Genomic DNA, 16,830 nt, shown 5'->3' on the forward strand with positions numbered 1-16,830 from the left:
CAAATGGCAACTGATCGTCTTTTCGTTTCTTTTTTTCAGTACATAGCGAGCCCGCATCCCTATCCTTACACTACTTATCCCGCCCCTAGCATTATTCACACCATGCCACTGGGCGAGTCGGAGCAAACGAGTAACGCAGCATCCCCCGACGATTCCTACCAGCAGTACCAGGCTCAACAGCCTAAGTAGGCCACGGTTTATAATAGGTCAGGATTCTTTCTTCCTTTTACGCCATACGATGCAATACTGTGCCGAAATACAAATCCCTTAGCTCGTAATAAGACGACAAACGAACAATAAAGGGATCTTTCGGTTGCAGATGTACGATCGCGCTAAGGGTTACATGAATTAGGAAAGGATTACTGATTGACATATGAAGATATGCGTAGAATGAAGAAGAGCAACAGATACGAGAGCGGATTACACTAAGAAGAATAGATTTGAAAAAAAAAAAAAAAGAAACTACATTACGTAACGAATAAGATTCTTCCTCACGATAAATTGACTTGCCAGCGTTTTTATACGTTTTATCCAACAGTAAATAGAGGAAAGTAGATGATATTTTGGCAACGAGTAGGCAGAGTGAATGTTGAGAGAATGCGTAAGAGTGAGAGAGAACGAGCGAGCGAGCGAGAGGGAGTGAGAGAGAAAGAGAGAATATAATTGAAGGAAGTACAGGCAGGCGAGTACGACGAGAGCGATCACGTGTCATCCGCGTGGAATGGCACGTGCTTCCATACTAGTATGGCTCCGTTAAAGCTACGTGATGTACAACACGTACACTTTCATGTGCACACATACATACACTAAGAGAGAGAGACACATCATACACGACAGTAACGAAAAAAACCAAGTTATTTACGAAGAACAGTTTAGTGTCAAGCTAATAGGCTTCCATGATGTAACTTTAGGTATTATGTTTACTACGGACAGATGACAGAAGCTAATCGAAGCTAATCTCGAGAGCTCGACAGTATGGATAAGTATTTTAATGAGTGAGTGAAAGAGAAAGAATGTGTGTGTGAATGTGTTAACTATAAAGAACGAGAAAAGGAGAAGAAAAAGTAATACTGCTCAGAAATATACAAAGGAGAATTCTTCCCGAGAAAATAATAGTAAATAATAATAATATACAGCAAGAATGAGAGAGAGAGGAGAGAGAGAGAGAGAGAGAGAGAGAGAGAGAGAGAGAGAGAGAGAGAGAGAGAGAGAATGTGTGTGAAAGAGAAGAGAGGATGCACTACTTCCAGGACGATGTAATGTTAGGCCTGTTCGTCGTTTTAGCTGAACTTGTTGCACAGTTCAGTTAAAACGAACAGGCCTTTTGAGAAGAGAAGATTCATAATTACGACTAAAAGGAGAAGTTGTTTGTTCGCGAAACTCGCGAAGATACTTGTCTGCGGTTGAGAGTACATGCACGTGAACACAATTCATCTTCCGCGATAGCGCACTTCACCTCATCCGTTCTCTCGCGTACAGGTTACATAAAATACACAAAACAGATATTTACCACCGCACCTTCATCAAAGTTCACGTATCTTTTCGAGTTCTTTTTTCATTTTCTGCTTTTACATTCAGAAACATTCCACACACCGGGTATATGCGCGCATCGCTACGCGAAGGTATTTTTAAATCAGGAATACATCAATTTTTCTAGCGGCACCACGCATCTTTATCGCGTTGCGTTTCCTTGTTTTTTTTTTACGACAATGAACTTTTATTATAGATTAAATTTCAGAGACAAACTGGGAGAAGATAAATACGACGGTAAAATTTATTTCTGAAACGGGCAAGGGGAGGAATGCAATTTTCAGGATCTACGTACAATGATTGTACGAAAGACGGAAAAAAGATGGAACAGTACTTTTTAGAGTGTTATATTTACAATGATTGCGAGTTAAAAATACGGATCGATATCAATTTTTAATTGTACAGTGAATATAAATATTTTTTTTAGAATTGTGCCTTTTCACACAGATCCGTTAAATGAAAGAAAGGGAGCGAGAGAGAAAGAGAAAGATATATATATGCAGGAGAAAATTGTTATAATATATTTTTACGCATCGTTAAATTCAGATGTGGAGTCAAATCTTAATTTGCTAATTAATATATCTGTAATTGTTTTTGTGTTAAATATCTCTATACATTTGTTTTCGTTGTCAATTTGATAGATTTTGTACGCGTGATTACATGCATTATCGAATTGGAATTGTCGGACTGTATGAGAGAAAATGAAATAGACATCCACACACAGCACAGAGACAGTCCGTAATAATAAAAAGAAAAAAAGAAAAAATCTAGGAAAATCAAATCGCGAAAAGTCGAGAAACGGAATGCGAGATAATGAGAGAGCGAGAGCGCGAGAGGAAGAATGATTGAAAATGTGTCTGAGAGAGATTTAAAAAAAAATGAAGAAAAGTAGGTTTGTTACATAATGAGAAACTAGAATGTAAATTAATTTATTTTATCGAAGGAACGCGCGTTATATATATACTGCCGAGAAAGAATAAACGAAAGGTAAAAACGCAAAGATGCATCGATCTACACCGTACACATGTATACGTATACACGCCTATACAGATACACGCGCGTACAGACAGATCGAGGGGAGAGTAATCGAGACGACACTCTGTCATTTTTCGAGATGTCGAAATTGATGGCTGTAAATAAAATAAGTATTCGTCTGAATGATCAAACGGAAAATTCGATCGAGGAAGATTGAACTTCCTGAGCGTCTTTGCGATCGCGCGGATAATTGTATTTACCGAGATGAGTATATTTTCTCAAGAATTTGGAAATTTGCAAAAGTAAACGCTTATATTACTTGAATTAATTAAAATACCTTCGTGTTGAGCCCCGTTTGAGTCTTGATTATTCTTCACGTTACAACCTGCGCCCAATGAGATCTCCATCTCTTCCCCTTCTTCTGGATGTCTCTTCTCCCATATCTACCACCATCACCATCACTATCATCATCATCATCATCACCATTGCCATTATCGTCATTATTCGTGCATCCGGCGAAGTTTCGCGTTGTCCGACTTAGGATTGATAGTTAAGAATCGAGTGAAGAGGAGCGATAGAGAGGGAGAGAGTGTAAGAAAGCTTTTTACCAAAAATACGCGAGAATTGCAGACTACTCGCGCGACATACGAGAAACTGATAAAGGTGAAGAAGAGAGGCGAACGGGTAATTAGATAGAGTTTTAGCGAAGAGAGAGAGAGAGAGAGAGAGAGAGAGAGATGAGTCGCGTAGTTATTATTATAATATTACAATAATGATGCTGTATTATTATAATTAACGATTTACTATTATTGACGTCATCTAAACGTATGAAAGATTTTTACACTGTTGAGACTTGAAGTAAATAATATATTTAGTTTATTTTGGTACATCACGATGACGAGAGAGTGAGAGTGAGAAATAGAGAGAACGAGAGAGATAAATTGACGAAAAAAAGGCCGAAGGCGAGGAAGTAGAAAGGCGGAATACGCTATTTTTTAAAAGACAGACTTTATTACTCGATTTGAGTCCACGCATTAAAGTAAAAAGTAAAAAAAAAAGAATGCGGAGGGTAAGTGTGAAAGGGAGAGTGATTGAGTGCGAAAGAGATTTTGTACGAATGAGAGCGAGAGAGAGAAAAGTGAGTGAAAGATGGAAAGTGCTGAGAGGAAAGTGCGAAAAAGAGAGAGAGAGGAGCACTTTATTAGCGAGTGCATATTGTGTATTTGTTACACAAGGCGAGATTGTCACCACTTGACTGACAAAAAAATCCATATGTGATTTTAATAGTAAATTTTGAGAATTTTACTAAATAGAGACTTGTATACACTAAAAAAAAGTAACTAAAGTAATTATCGTGACTGACCAAACGAAGAAAAGGAAAGAGGGAGAAAAGCGAGTATAACAGAGCAGCAGTAATAGTTGCGCCGATTGGTTCAGGGGATGAAGAAGGGAAAGAAGGGGATGAGAACGGCGGACACAATCTGTTGCGTGTCTAGCATCTCCGGATGCGGGCAAAGAGATTCCACGAGAGTAAATCCGGAAAAAAAGGGTAGCCGGAACAGAAAGAGAAAGAGAATGAAAAGGAGAGAAAGAGCGATCGCGAGCGAGAGTATAGTTATTATGTACAGAGAACGCGCAGAGACGCGTCTTTTTTTTCTTGCGGCGACATGTTTTTCGCATAGGTAGAGTTGAACTTGATGATTAAAAAAAAAACCGTAGGCTAAGCGACGAGTGAGCGACCACTCGCTCGGATTAGGAGATAATAGGAAAGGGGCGATCTTTTATCGGATTAAGAAGCGGCTAAGTTTATAAATAGACGTAGATAGGTAGAACAATAGTTTAGTTACATAGTAGTTAGGATACGAATATGCCTCTCATCCTCCGTGTCCCCTATCCTCCCTCTGTGTGTTGTCGCGGGCACGGGGGGCACGGGCGTGGGGCACCGTTCAGCCTATGCACCTCGCACCCGTCAAGACTGACTGGCTATTCATATATTGATAAATAAATAAATAAATAAATATATATATATATATATATATATATATATACACATATATACATATATATGAACTATTTGTATAATTGTATAAATAGTAAGGAACTATTTGCTTGCTGCGCACCGCGGGTCGGGTGCGTGGGCTGGCCGGATGTGGGCTCTTGCACTCGATAGGGTGCGGGGACTCGTGGGATTTCCGCGGCAGGAGTTGCCCCCCCATCCGAGGACCGGAAGCGCACGGAAACGATTCCACCCGACTCTAGTCGCTCGGAGGGGTGCCCCCACGTTGGATCACGTGGACGTCAGACGCGAAAAATCATACGAATTTTTTTTCCTATGCGATTCTTTGCCTCTAACGCGAACCCTCCCTCTCGCCGCGGAAGCTCTCGGGGTTCCGCAGCCCGGCCGCCAACAAGTTTCGTAATGCTGCTTTCCGTAAAGCTTTCTCTAGAGTTTTTCGCGTAGACACTTTAGATTAGGCGTACCATAGTTGATAGGCTGATTGTAGAAAAGGAGACGAGAGGGAGCGAGAAACTGATTGAGCGAGAAGCGAGACGAAAAAATATAGGATGTTTTTAAGAGTAAAATAACATTAGTCGAAATCGGCTTAAGAGAGTGAAAGCGAATACGTGTACTTGCGTATGTGTGTGTGATAGAAAGAAAGAGAGAGAGAGAGAGTGAATTAGCGATAAAGCGAGGTCCGAAGTGAGACTAGATCATCGTCTTGTACTTCGGCTTGTACAGTCCTTAGCTTTCCAAGTTTTTAAGTCATTGTTTTACACGTGTTTGTTAAGCGACTTAGCTGTAATTATTCGAGACATCTTGGGTTTCTTCCTCCACACATCCTTCTCTTCCTCCCCCGATGTATCTCCGTGTCCCCCGTCCCTCCTTTCTTTTTTGCATTTGTACTCCGCTCGTCCTTCTTCGTGTTCGACGGCGAACGAACCGACGAAGGGAGCGGAATTTGTAATGTAATTCTACGACGGAAGACGAGAGACACGTACCCCGTGCGTACCGCTTATCTTTTCAAGATCACGAGAGAGAAAGAGAAAAGAACAGACGATAAAAGGGGGAACGATGTCGTCGGACGTTGAGGTCTCTTTTTAAATCCGCGCGCGAGGATCAATTTGTAGAATTTCGAGAGTACTTTTAAGGCAAGAGGCGAAAAGAAAGCGTTTAGCATGTAATGTGAAGAAAGAAAAATCTTTAGACGTTAAGGCAAGTTGTGTCATAGTTAGTTAAGAGATCTAGGGAGACTCTTAGGAAGTCGAATAGGTGCTGTAATAAAACAAAGTTTAACACAAGAAACAAGTCAGAATTAGATTTTTCATGAATAAAGTAAATTTAAAAAATTAAAAAAAAAGAGTGAAAAAAGCTCGAGATAAGAGAAACGTAAAGAAAAAAAAATAAAGAACGTAACACATGCGACGTCGACGACACAAGGGGCATAAGCCACTAAAAAGTGCCCTTAGTTTATTTTGGATCCGTTTAAAAAAAACGCTAGTCTTTGTGTGTGAGAGAGAGCGAGAGAGAACGAGAGAAAGATAGTAATATGGGGATTTTTTTAGATAGGGTCTTCGGAGAATAAACAAGCAAACAAATGAAAAAAAAATGAAAAAAAGGGAAAAAAGGATTTAAAAAAACAATCGTGCGACGAGAGAGAGAGAGAGAGAGGGAGGGGCCGACGAGAGTGTGCGAACGAGAGGAAGAGTGTGCGCATATGTGTACGTAGGTGTGTCAGGTGTGTGCGTAACTTCGAAGAAGAAAAGAAGATAACGCGAAGAACCGTCATCTGCCTATTTTACACACAGCACACGCTTATAAGGAACACATACATACATACATACACACACACACACATACACACCGCCACACACTTGTACAGAAAGAAAAAGAGGGAAAAAATGTGCGTGCGCTATTGCGGAGAGGATGCACGTTCTCCGCTGCTCCTGTATTATTACCGCGTAACACCCTATGTGTGTCTCTACTATAGGGGCGTGCACTTGAATCGGTGGTCTTTTTAGAGTTACTTACGAGTAATGAAGAAACGGTTTGGTAAATAATAAAATAATTCGCGATGCGCGGGAAAAGCGAATTCCCGGATTCGTCACGATTATCATCCCTTATTTTTGATCAATAAACGATCTGTTTTTGGGGATTTATGCCGACCGACACGACTCTTACTTCTCCCATCTGGCACGGTTCTCCTTGAAGAAAGAACTTCAGGAAGAGAGGAAAGGAGAGAGCGGCTGCGCTAATCCAAGAACAAAAGAAGCAACCGATTTTTTTAACAGATCCTTTATTAATATTTTTGTTTTTATTCTTTTTCATTATTACAAGAGATAAATTGTTGTTATTTGTACCATCGATCAAGCCTTTATATTCTTCACGTACGATATTATCACGTGATTGAATATATAGTCGATTTCTCATTGGATTCGTAACTACACGCAAGTTTCGTTTCCAAAGATCGATATAAAAAGCACACTCAACGCAAAGAAAAAATTTCTCAGACGCAAAAGAAAAAAATATTACATGGTCATTACAAGAAGAGATTGGAACATCCCTTTTGCCTAATAATAATCTTATTATTAATTTTCTAATTAAAAAAATTATCAACTAATGTGACAAGTTCAAGCACATAATCTTATGAAACAGGAGTTCCGATCGTTTCGATATCGATTATGCACAATGTTTTATAACAATTTCTATCGCACCTTGTTCGTAATTAGTGCTCTACGTAGTTGGATTTGAATATCCTTAGTGTGTTATCCGCACCACCAGACATTATCAGTTTAGGATTCGACCAGTCGCAGCTGAGGACCTTGTCATCGTGTCCCAGGAGATCGAACAGCGGTGCCTTGGGACTGAAAAGGCGTAGCAAAAGTTAATTTCGCATAAATCTCGGATAATACTATTATTTCTCCAATTTTCAATTTAATTTCTGATTTAATTCTCCGATTGCAATAAATATCTGAATCTGATCGTAATTTTAATTTGAAGATAATTTTTTCGAGTAATCTATAATTTAACATTAAGATAGCAGTTCTAGCTCTCTAGAACAATTCTGTAAGTTAAATCGACCGTGCAGCCGAACGAAATTATACAAAATCCTCGTGTTCTTTTAACGAAGCATTTGAGAACAGTTTTCCAGATAGATATTTTAATCCGTAAACAACCTTCTGGTGTCCCAGAGCTTGACGATATTATCATATGCTCCCGAGATGAAGAGACGTTCGTCCACAGTCGACCAGCGTACCGACGACACCCACTGCGTGTGAGAGGTGAACCTAGCTTTCACGATCGCACCTTCTGAAATACACAATAGCAAATCAATGAAGTTTGAAGTACTCTCTCAGCGTACACCAAATTAGTAAGAAGTTAGATAAATTGGAAATTCGAAGACGAGATAAATTTTCATAATGTAAAATTTAATATTCACTTCTATCAATAAAATTCGTAACCCTGATATTTTGTCAAAGAAGATTGAAAAATTAGAAAAACATCGACAAGAGACTTCAAGCACCTGTAGATCTCGGATCATACAGCCTCACATGTTGATCGGCCGATCCCGCTATCACAACACGTGACAGTGGCGAATAGTCGATGTCGAAGAAGCACTTGTCACCGTGAATTTCCTGCTTGATGCCGTTTAATTCGGTATCCCAAGTCTTTATGGTATGATCCCACGAGCCTGTGATGATCTCCGTTTTGTCGGACCACACGATCCCGCTGATCGCCTGCTTGTGTCCCTTCATCGCACTTTTTGGCGTCTGCGCGCAAAACAAATCCAACGATCGGTATAAATGATGTCTTCCTCGTAAAATTTTAAACATTAAACCGATGTTCATCAATAATCCGCATACCTTCGTTTTACTCGCGTATTCCGATCTTGCCCTTTTCGACGCAGATTCTCCGGTATCGTCTTCTTCTTGCGCAGCTTAAGAAAGAAAGAGAGATGTTTGTCTTAATAATTAACGTTTCGCTATTGCCAAATTATATCCATATTCAGGTTGTTTTATAATTTCTAATTTTCTCTCTTCACATTAAAATCATATTTTTAAAATAAGAAAATAATATATTACAATTTATGAAAAACATTGCATAATTTTAATTTTTCAATAATATGCACTGAGATCTGAGAAAACAAGATGTTCAATTTCTTACGCTACCACACTTACACGTTGACCATATGTATAACATATTATCCCAGGCGCCAGTTGCCATTAACGTTTTATCACAATTAACGCTGACCGCTTCGATGCTTCTTCTGTGTCCCTTGCAGACATGCGCGCATTCCACAGAATTCCTCGTTATATCCCAACTCCATATCATACACGTCTGATCCATTGACGCGCTATATATTTGTGTAAATGTAAAATCATTGTTAACACGTGTCACTCGATATGCTTGAAGGTTCACCTATGTATCTCAAAAATGTTTTTTGCATATTGGTTCGAATAAACCTATGCTCGACTACGTAGGAGCAAGAAATTCATAGATATATCAATGGCACAAAACTGACTCCAATTTTCCATCAAATTACCTAACGAAGGAAGCATTATCGTCATTGAGAGATATCCAGGCCACTGCTCTGACGGGAGATACATGTCCAGGAATTACAAGTTGATGTTTGCCTTTCAATGTCCAAATATGTAGCATATTATCGTAAGAACCAGTTAGGATCCTAAAATATCGTAAAAATTGGTCCGTTGTTTCAAACGTTCGTAGTTAGGAACCAACCATTTTCCACAAACAGCCACAGCCGATACCCAATCGTCGTGCACCAGACAATCCTTTGGCTCTGGCGGAGGATGCTTCTCCACGTACTCCACATCTATCACCTCTTCCGTAGAAACTCCTCTGTCGGCGATGTGTTCCGTCAAAGAGCTACGTACAAACTGTGAGCAAACCAGGAAATCAAACTCCACTTGGTCCTGGACATCATTCGATTCTGCGAACAATCAAATTTGGTCTTCAAAGTGATCGGGACGTTCTTTCGTAATCAATCTTTCCTCACCTCTCAGAAGTTCGTTTATCAAAGCGTTTAATTCGTCGGTGACTATCGAGCTGTGAACCGATAGGGGATAATCCGGTACTGCATATCTAGAATCGTTGAAATTAAAATATATAAACTCCGTTCGGGCCGACGATGGAAAGAAAGAATTAAAATAATTTCTTACCTCTGCTGCTTGGTTACAAAACGTATCTGTATCTGGGCTTCGTCTTTATTCGTGGCCATCATAGATTTATCTTTCGATTTCATTTTAGGACGATTTTTCTTCATGGATTCAATTTCCATCGCAATCGCGTCGAATTTTATGATTTTCCAAATTAATAGATTCCTAACCTCACTTCACCGCCACGAATTTCAAACGAGGCGTGCACACGTGCGTCAACGTGCACTCGCATTCGCGTTCGCCACTCTCGCCACTCGCCACTCCGCCCTCGCCAGCGTCGCGCGAGAACACAAACGCTTCTTTTCGATGTATTTCGGAATGCAGCGATAACGTACATATACCATCATCGCGACACAACAGAGATGTCTCCACAATGTTCTTTATCCGCCGGTTCTTGTGCCGAGTGCCGAATAATCGCCGATATTGCCGACCGAACGGGTTGAACGGCGTAGCGCTAGCGTTTGGTCGATATCCCTGCCCAATCCCAAGCCCCCAAAGTGCTCATCGTCGCGTAAACCGGGAAAAACACGGTGACGATGACGGAGCGGGTGGTCACCAGCACCGCGGCGTTCCTCTTCTGACTTCTGAAGCGGGAAGCGGGAAGTGATCGTTCGGTGCTCGTGCTCGAGACGAGTCACTCTAACGGCGGACCAGAAAGAGTCGAGCGATTCGCGTAATTCACGTTTCCCGCGATCGAAATCGAGGAGGGTGCCATTGACGAAAGGTCAGCCCCCGGTAGCTCGGCCGCCCGCCGTGGTCTTCTTCGTGCATATGTGTGCGCGCGTGTGATATGCCGGCCGCGGCGCCCCACTCTCTGGTGCGCGGCACGAAGCGCGATACGATTCGTCCCTTAAAACTGACTCCTCGTCCTCGCCTCGCACCCCGGGGGTCCGGTCGTCGTCGCCCGCTGCTATGTGTACCACGTATTAACAGCGCATAAACGCCGTCGTCGAGGTAAGCCGGGCCGGGCCGGGCCGTTTCCTCCAATTCCTCTTATATGTACGCATGTATGTGTAAAGCGATTTATTTTTGTGCGCGTTCCGAAGATCGATCGGCGAATGTATCGGGGCGAGTGCTTTTCTCCGCCGGTTTCTCCGCCTCCCTTTCCCTCCGTTGGGAACGGAAGAACGTGTCGCGCTGTCGGTGCCGAGGGTGAGTCGCGTTCGTCGCGTTGCGTCCACCTCCAAACGCCGAAAGAAACCAAGAGTGAAGAAAATTAGCTCTCGCTTCCCGTTTATCTTGCGATACCGATGTAATTAATTATCTACTTTGGATTATCTTACGGTCTGAAATAGAAAAGATTTGTGATATACACAGGTGTAGTAAATAAAAATGTTCTGTCACTCCGATTCTACAATCGAGACGATAAGTGGATAGTGCTGCTGTAAGACGAAAACGAAAGAATCACAATCGTTGGATCTGTCTTTGCGATTCACGATTCAAGAAACAAATGTGAATAAAAATTGATTCTTTTTCACTTAAAAAAATTGTTTGAGCTTTAATTAAGTTTGAGGAATGTTGAAATGTCTCTAAAAGACTTGTGTCTGAATAGATACGGTACGTCGAATTAACGAACATTAAACAAGACATTTTCCTTCTTTTTCCTCTCATTCTTATGGCTGGTTCGCTTAATGTAATATAGTTAAAAGAAACAGATTTTTATATATAAGTATCTTGACTTTTGTTTACCTTTCTCTAAATGTAATATAGTATAATATAATATATACATATACTTCGCGTACATTTTAAAAGCACAACTAAACATGTAGATCTAATCGTGTCTTAGGTATTCGTCGACTATAGGTAACATAGCTGGAAAAAGAATGACCCATCTTACAATCAGCCTTGAACACGTATAATTTAGCGTAATTTATATACACACCGCAGCGTGCAACATTAGTCAATGACGCGAATACGAAATAGTACATTAGTACGTTGTGCGTCATGGGGGAATGAGCATTTACGAGTCAGGGATATCGGTTTTTCAATTCGGCAAGGCCTCAGGCAGAAAACTTGGGTTTATTGTCTAGTTGCGAGAGAAATAATAAAAGGACAAATGATTGATCATTGAATGTATTTTACAAAAAGAAGCGAAAAATATCAACTTTATTTCCTATTTCTGTTACATAGGAGATTATCGATAAATAAATGAATAAAGTTTATATTAGCTATTATATTAGAAATGAGAGAAAAGAAAACAGGGAATTTCATGGACCGTGTCAGTGTTTAATATTAATTATGACTGTGAGTGGTTTTTGCTACGCCATAAAAAAGTTTACTAATAACCAGCGATGACTATTTACATAAATATAAATTACTTCAAAGTTGTACAATATTGTTTTTGACTTTATTCGATTTAATATATCTTTTGCGTTGATATTTTCTATGCTAATGCAATCTTTAGACACTTGTGTTTTTTGTCCTGTGCTGGTTGTAGCATGTACGCGCTGCAAATGCAAACCGCCTGCCAGGGCGAGGGCACCCGTGAGCCCGATGACCCCAGCACTCTTCATCGGGAACCAGTGCGACCTGCCACCCAAGATTGCAGTTCTTTCGACATTGTCAGAGCTACACAGGTAATCTCAATGGCCGAATTGTGAAGAATCTATTTACATCTTAAATTCATACTTTGAAAAGATGAGGATCCATATGTGCTCATAATCATGCAATTTGCATTACTAAAAATATGGATTAAGATGACCAGGTGTATTTGCAGTATGGGGCGTTGGATCGAGTGACACGGTTGGTGGAAGGTGGTGCCGACGTGAACCAGCCGGATTCGGAGACTGTGACATTGTTGCATTGGGCTGCTATAAACAATCGCAAAGATATTGTTAAATATCTCATTGCAAAGGGAGCCGTAGTCGATGCTGTTGGCGGTGAATTAGCTTCTACGCCGTTGCATTGGGCTACGAGGTCAGTATTTTAACAAATCGTCAATATTATTCCAATTGAGTGAAATTATGATTTCAATAGGAATAATTGAAAACTTAAAAAAAAAAAAAAACAATTTTACGCAACGCGTAAAACTTCCTATGATTTCTTTAGCTTTTTATTAGCTTTTTAGTCTCCATTTTTTATACGTAAATTTATAAGATAACTTGAAAAAAAAAGAACTTGAAAAGAGAATTAGTCTTCAATTGTGCTTCTAGACAGGGCCATCTCTCCACGGTTGTAATACTGATGAGGGCAGGTGCTGATCCAACCTTGAGGGATTCCGAAGGTTTCTCCTGCATACACCTGGCGGCACAATTTGGCCACACGGCCATAGTGGCTTATTTGGTGGCAAAAGGCGTCAATCCAAATATGCCGGATAGAAGTGCCATGACTCCCCTTATGTGGAGCGCCTATAAAGTCAATAGGTACACGGAGCACCGAATTATTGTTCTACGAACGACTTGTTTTTCCAATAGAATGACGTTACGTTGGTTACTTTAAAGTCTTTCTTTTTACAGTCTAGATCCAACACGACTGTTGTTGACTCTAGGTGCGTCGCACTCACTTACCGATAATCTGCACGGTAACACAGCCCTGCATTGGGCTATTATAGCAAAAAACAACACGGCAATTTCCATCTTGGTGCAACACGGAGCCTCGTTAGACGTGCCCAATTTTCAAAATGAAACTCCAATGACGTTGTTAGGCCCGCACATCGGCGCCGCGTGGTTAGGGCATAAAATCAGTCACGAAATTAAGGAGAAGCAAGGTCGTACGAGAACATGGTGTAGAGATAAGGTAATGACGATGTGTCATAAGTATATCGTAATATGTATCGGTGCATTTCTTCAGAGTTAATACGCTTTTTAAGAGAGAATTCAGCTCTTCTTGTAACATCATCGTGTATTTTTCTTGCAGAGAATTCGTTGGTATTGCATGGTCAGTACGCCATTTATAGCGTTTTATGTGATCGGTATGGTTCTACAGAGTGGATGGGATTATTTATTAAAACTAGGTGCCTTCATCACCCTTTATGTAGCGGTGTATCTAATGAACCATTTCGTGTTCGATGAACGGCTGTTTCTCATTTTGCCAATGTCGATTTATTTGGCAACCAAGGTAGGTGTAATTCCGAATTGTATTCTAGATCAAAAAACGTTTACGTACGATTAGTTTTTGATAAGCTACTAAATGTGATAAGACACATTGTTGATAAGGTGATAAGCCTAAAAGATAGTGTGTGTGTGTCACGACGCAATATTAAATAAATATTACAATAACACTATAGATAAACTAAAATTATTAGCAGTGTGCAACGATGTAATTAATACTTGAAAAATATTAGTCATAATATTAAGAAATTGAAGTTCTTGTAAATGCTTACACGCATGATAATACATGTTTAATAATATGTATCTGAATAAAATTTCAATAAGATAACACGTATGAGAAGTGCGGTAATTGCTTAAAAGTTATTAATATTATCGTCCACAAATATATCTTATTTAGACATTTTTTAATGTATTAATGAACAATTGCATCAATACATATAGGTATCGATTCACTGCTTGTCGATCTGTATAGTTAATAGCTGATTCTTTCTCTTTACTTTTTCAGATGTGGATATACGTCACATGGATATTCTGGCTAGGTATCCATGCAGCATGGTATTTATGGTTGTTATTGGTCGGTGGATCCGTTCCTCTCTGGATATGCTTCCTGCAGTCTTGGCGGGGTGATCCCGGAATTATCGTGGCTACTCAGGAGGATAAATTGAATGTACTGATGTTTTGTCATTTTTACTATTGTAAAACTATTTCGTGTACACGAATGACAAACGTACACGTATCTTTATTTGCAGACGATAATTGAATTGGCTGAGTCGGGTGGTTTCGAGCCGCAATGGTTCTGCAGCAGTTGTCTAGTCCGAAGACCCGTGAGATCTAAACATTGTTCCACGTGTGATCGTTGCGTAGCGCGATTCGATCATCATTGTCCATGGGTTAATAACTGTATTGGTAAGTGGATACAAATACCTTATTTAGCATCAACATAATTTTTTTTGTTACTGACTGTGATAATCAGTTTACTATATCTGTTTATTTAGATTTTGATACTAGATTACTATTTTTTCTTATTTATTTTATTCTGTTTATACTCCTTTTGTCTTACTGGAAATTATTAAGTGTTACACATGTTTTATGAAAATTAAGTATAATACGGTTTAAACACAGAATAGTTTTTATTACATCCTGCAATTTTCAGGTGCACATAATCACAAGTATTTCCTTGGATTTGTGGCGTCTTTGCTGGGATTGTGTATCGTTATCTTATCTGCCAGTATACAATATTGGCAATTCGAGTGTTGGTCGAACTTAACGAACGGTCATAGCGCGGACAGCTATCTAGTAGCCGCAGCTACCTGCGATGCTTGGGTAATGTGGGTGGCAGCCAACACGTCCCTTCATTCTTTCTGGGTTGGGACTTTGTTGGCGTGTCAATGTTATCAGGTACGGCGATATTAAAATTGTATTATGTTAATATTTTTTATATAAACGAAAATTATATAAAGAAAAATAGGAAAATTTTTTTGATTTTTGAATATTATATTACTTCGAGTGATTATGATTTCATATCTTTTTTATGTGTTTGCAGATCATGGTTCTGGGAATGACAACGAATGAACGTATGAATGCCGGTCGTTATAAACACTTCAAGCAGGGGAACCCGTTTCATCGCGGTGCCCTGCAGAATGCCGCTGACTTTTGTAACTTCAGCTTTTGCGGAGTGAAGGCGAAACCTAGCTCGGATTGGTTGCACAGTTTCGATCTCAAGCAAAGCATCGAGAAGTTACCTTTGCTCGCGCAGAAAGATAATTTTCAGTATGTTTAAAGTTCTGCAAGCAGCCGTGAGAAGCTAATTGTACACACATACATACATACACCATATCACTTATGCCTGACGTACTCCTTGGGCCACCAAAGAGTTGCCGCAAACATGTAAGTGACTTTCCAGGACGGCAGTAATTATGCATACACGGGCGATTACGCGCGCGCGCGCGTTCGCGTGTTCTCTAAGCTCTATTATACAGCAATCGCTGAATAACAATTTTTCGATGTCATATGTTTCGATTTCATATGTCGTAAAAGACTGTTGCATTGCGAATGTGTGCATATCCCACCTATACTCTACTTAAAGATATCTATGAGTGATTAAACGATAAAAATGCACAAATTTCATAATTTAAATTAACCCTTTGTTGCCTAAATATAATAAGCATGAAAGAGGTTCTGTATCATTTAACTTTTATTGTAATATATAAACTATGATTATCGATAAATAGAGAGAGAGAGAGAGAGAGAGAGAGAGAGAGAGAGAGAGAGAGAGAGAGAGAGAGAGAGAGAGAGAGAGAGAGAGAGAGAGAGAGAGAGAGAGAGAGAGAGACATAAAAAGAATTGCAGATTAGAAAACTAATTTGTAATTGGGCAGCATAGGGTTACTAATTTCTTCGATCAATCATTTCAATTATGCATCATCCTATTTGTATCTCTGATATCGAGATTTCTTTTTACTAAACTATAAAATAATTACTCTTTATATTAAACACATATTGTAAATATTTATCTTGAATCGTATTCATTTACTGACTTCATCTAATTTTAATATTGCGATTCATAAATAGCAACTAATGATTCAACTTGCTTGTTTAAGAAGTAAACGCACTTAGAACTTGAAAGTATATACTATTCAGTGATTATAAATTTATAAATCCGATACTTCTAATTGTACTAGTAACTTAAGCTACAAGATCACTGTCGTCACAATTATTTTCTTATCGATAAAATAATTGGAAGTCTATATATTTCTCATTAATGCAACTATTCGAAGAATATTTATATGCATTAATTCTCGACAAATTCTACAATTCATAATTGAAAAAATAAATAAATATACAAACGTATAAAATTCATTGATAGACAACAAATAACGAAACATGCAAATATGATGCAATGTTTAAAAATTCGTGTAAGGCGTAAAAGTAAAATAAATAATAAAGATGTGGGGCCTATGAGACATCGCTATAAATATTATAAACTATGCAAATTAGAACGCATAAGAAAATCAAATGCCGTGCGATAGAATTATAGCCAAAAGAGAACTACATAACAGCTATTTATACTGGTTACTCTATATTGTTCGAATTTGTAAGAG

The 16,830-nt window shown here is 39.4% G+C and overlaps 3 protein-coding genes across 14 annotated transcripts in view; 2 read left to right on the forward strand and 1 right to left on the reverse strand.

Annotated features, from left to right (window-relative positions):
* Shep (RNA binding motif single stranded interacting protein alan shepard) overlaps window positions 1–6,659 on the forward strand; it is a 34,040-nt gene extending 27,381 nt beyond the window's left edge. For all 9 annotated transcript variants that reach the window (XM_077414461.1, XM_077414466.1, XM_077414462.1 and 6 more), the window contains 2 exons: window positions 40–206; window positions 320–6,659. In XM_077414461.1, the coding sequence (XP_077270587.1) occupies window positions 40–189 (150 nt within the window). In that variant the 3' untranslated portion in view covers window positions 190–206; window positions 320–6,659. The remainder of the gene's footprint in view (window positions 1–39; window positions 207–319) is intronic.
* Window positions 6,660–6,769: 110 nt separating this feature from the next.
* On the reverse strand, window positions 6,770–9,980 carry LOC143901854 (ribosome biogenesis protein WDR12 homolog). The gene is made up of 9 exons (XM_077414472.1): window positions 9,685–9,980; window positions 9,522–9,607; window positions 9,245–9,455; window positions 9,048–9,188; window positions 8,683–8,858; window positions 8,368–8,441; window positions 8,028–8,274; window positions 7,681–7,813; window positions 6,770–7,368 (listed from the first exon to the last, which is right to left on the reverse strand). The coding sequence occupies exons 1-9, from the start codon at window positions 9,801–9,803 to the stop codon at window positions 7,230–7,232; spliced, it is 1,326 nt and encodes a 441-aa protein (XP_077270598.1). The 5' UTR covers window positions 9,804–9,980; the 3' UTR covers window positions 6,770–7,229.
* Window positions 9,981–10,210: 230 nt separating this feature from the next.
* On the forward strand, window positions 10,211–16,044 carry Hip14 (palmitoyltransferase Hip14). 4 transcript variants are annotated; one of them, XM_077414459.1, is made up of 10 exons: window positions 10,211–10,680; window positions 12,119–12,257; window positions 12,398–12,597; window positions 12,834–13,043; window positions 13,122–13,416; window positions 13,537–13,737; window positions 14,236–14,397; window positions 14,480–14,636; window positions 14,884–15,128; window positions 15,274–16,044. In XM_077414459.1, exons 2-10 carry the CDS (start codon window positions 12,120–12,122, stop codon window positions 15,508–15,510), a joined length of 1,845 nt encoding a protein of 614 aa, XP_077270585.1. In that variant the 5' UTR covers window positions 10,211–10,680; window position 12,119; the 3' UTR covers window positions 15,511–16,044. The 4 variants fall into 4 exon arrangements, with proteins under 4 accessions (XP_077270585.1, XP_077270583.1, XP_077270586.1 ...); XM_077414457.1 differs by having other exon boundaries at window positions 10,214–10,635; XM_077414460.1 differs by having other exon boundaries at window positions 10,216–10,635; window positions 13,137–13,416.
* Window positions 16,045–16,830: the final 786 nt, after the last annotated feature.

Source organism: Temnothorax americanus, unplaced genomic scaffold, assembly GCF_048541705.1.
Source record: "Temnothorax americanus isolate GAGA-0224 unplaced genomic scaffold, ASM4854170v1 Scaffold36, whole genome shotgun sequence".
Taxonomy (NCBI): Eukaryota; Metazoa; Arthropoda; class Insecta; order Hymenoptera; family Formicidae; genus Temnothorax; species Temnothorax americanus.

Excerpts from the sequence above, each read along its gene's own strand:
- LOC143901854 (XM_077414472.1), bottom strand. The coding sequence starts at position 9,803 with ATGGAAATTGAATCCATGAAGAAAAATCGTCCTAAAATGAAATCGAAA. Across the intron at positions 8,275-8,367 it reads AATACGCGAGTAAAACGAAG|ACGCCAAAAAGTGCGATGAA; the intron begins GTATGCGGATTA and ends TTTTGCGCGCAG. Across the intron at positions 7,814-8,027 it reads GTATGATCCGAGATCTACAG|AAGGTGCGATCGTGAAAGCT; the intron begins GTGCTTGAAGTC and ends TGTGTATTTCAG.
- Hip14 (XM_077414459.1), top strand. The coding sequence starts at position 12,120 with ATGTACGCGCTGCAAATGCAAACCGCCTGCCAGGGCGAGGGCACCCGT. Across the intron at positions 12,258-12,397 it reads ACATTGTCAGAGCTACACAG|TATGGGGCGTTGGATCGAGT; the intron begins GTAATCTCAATG and ends GTGTATTTGCAG. Across the intron at positions 14,398-14,479 it reads CTCAGGAGGATAAATTGAAT|ACGATAATTGAATTGGCTGA; the intron begins GTACTGATGTTT and ends CTTTATTTGCAG.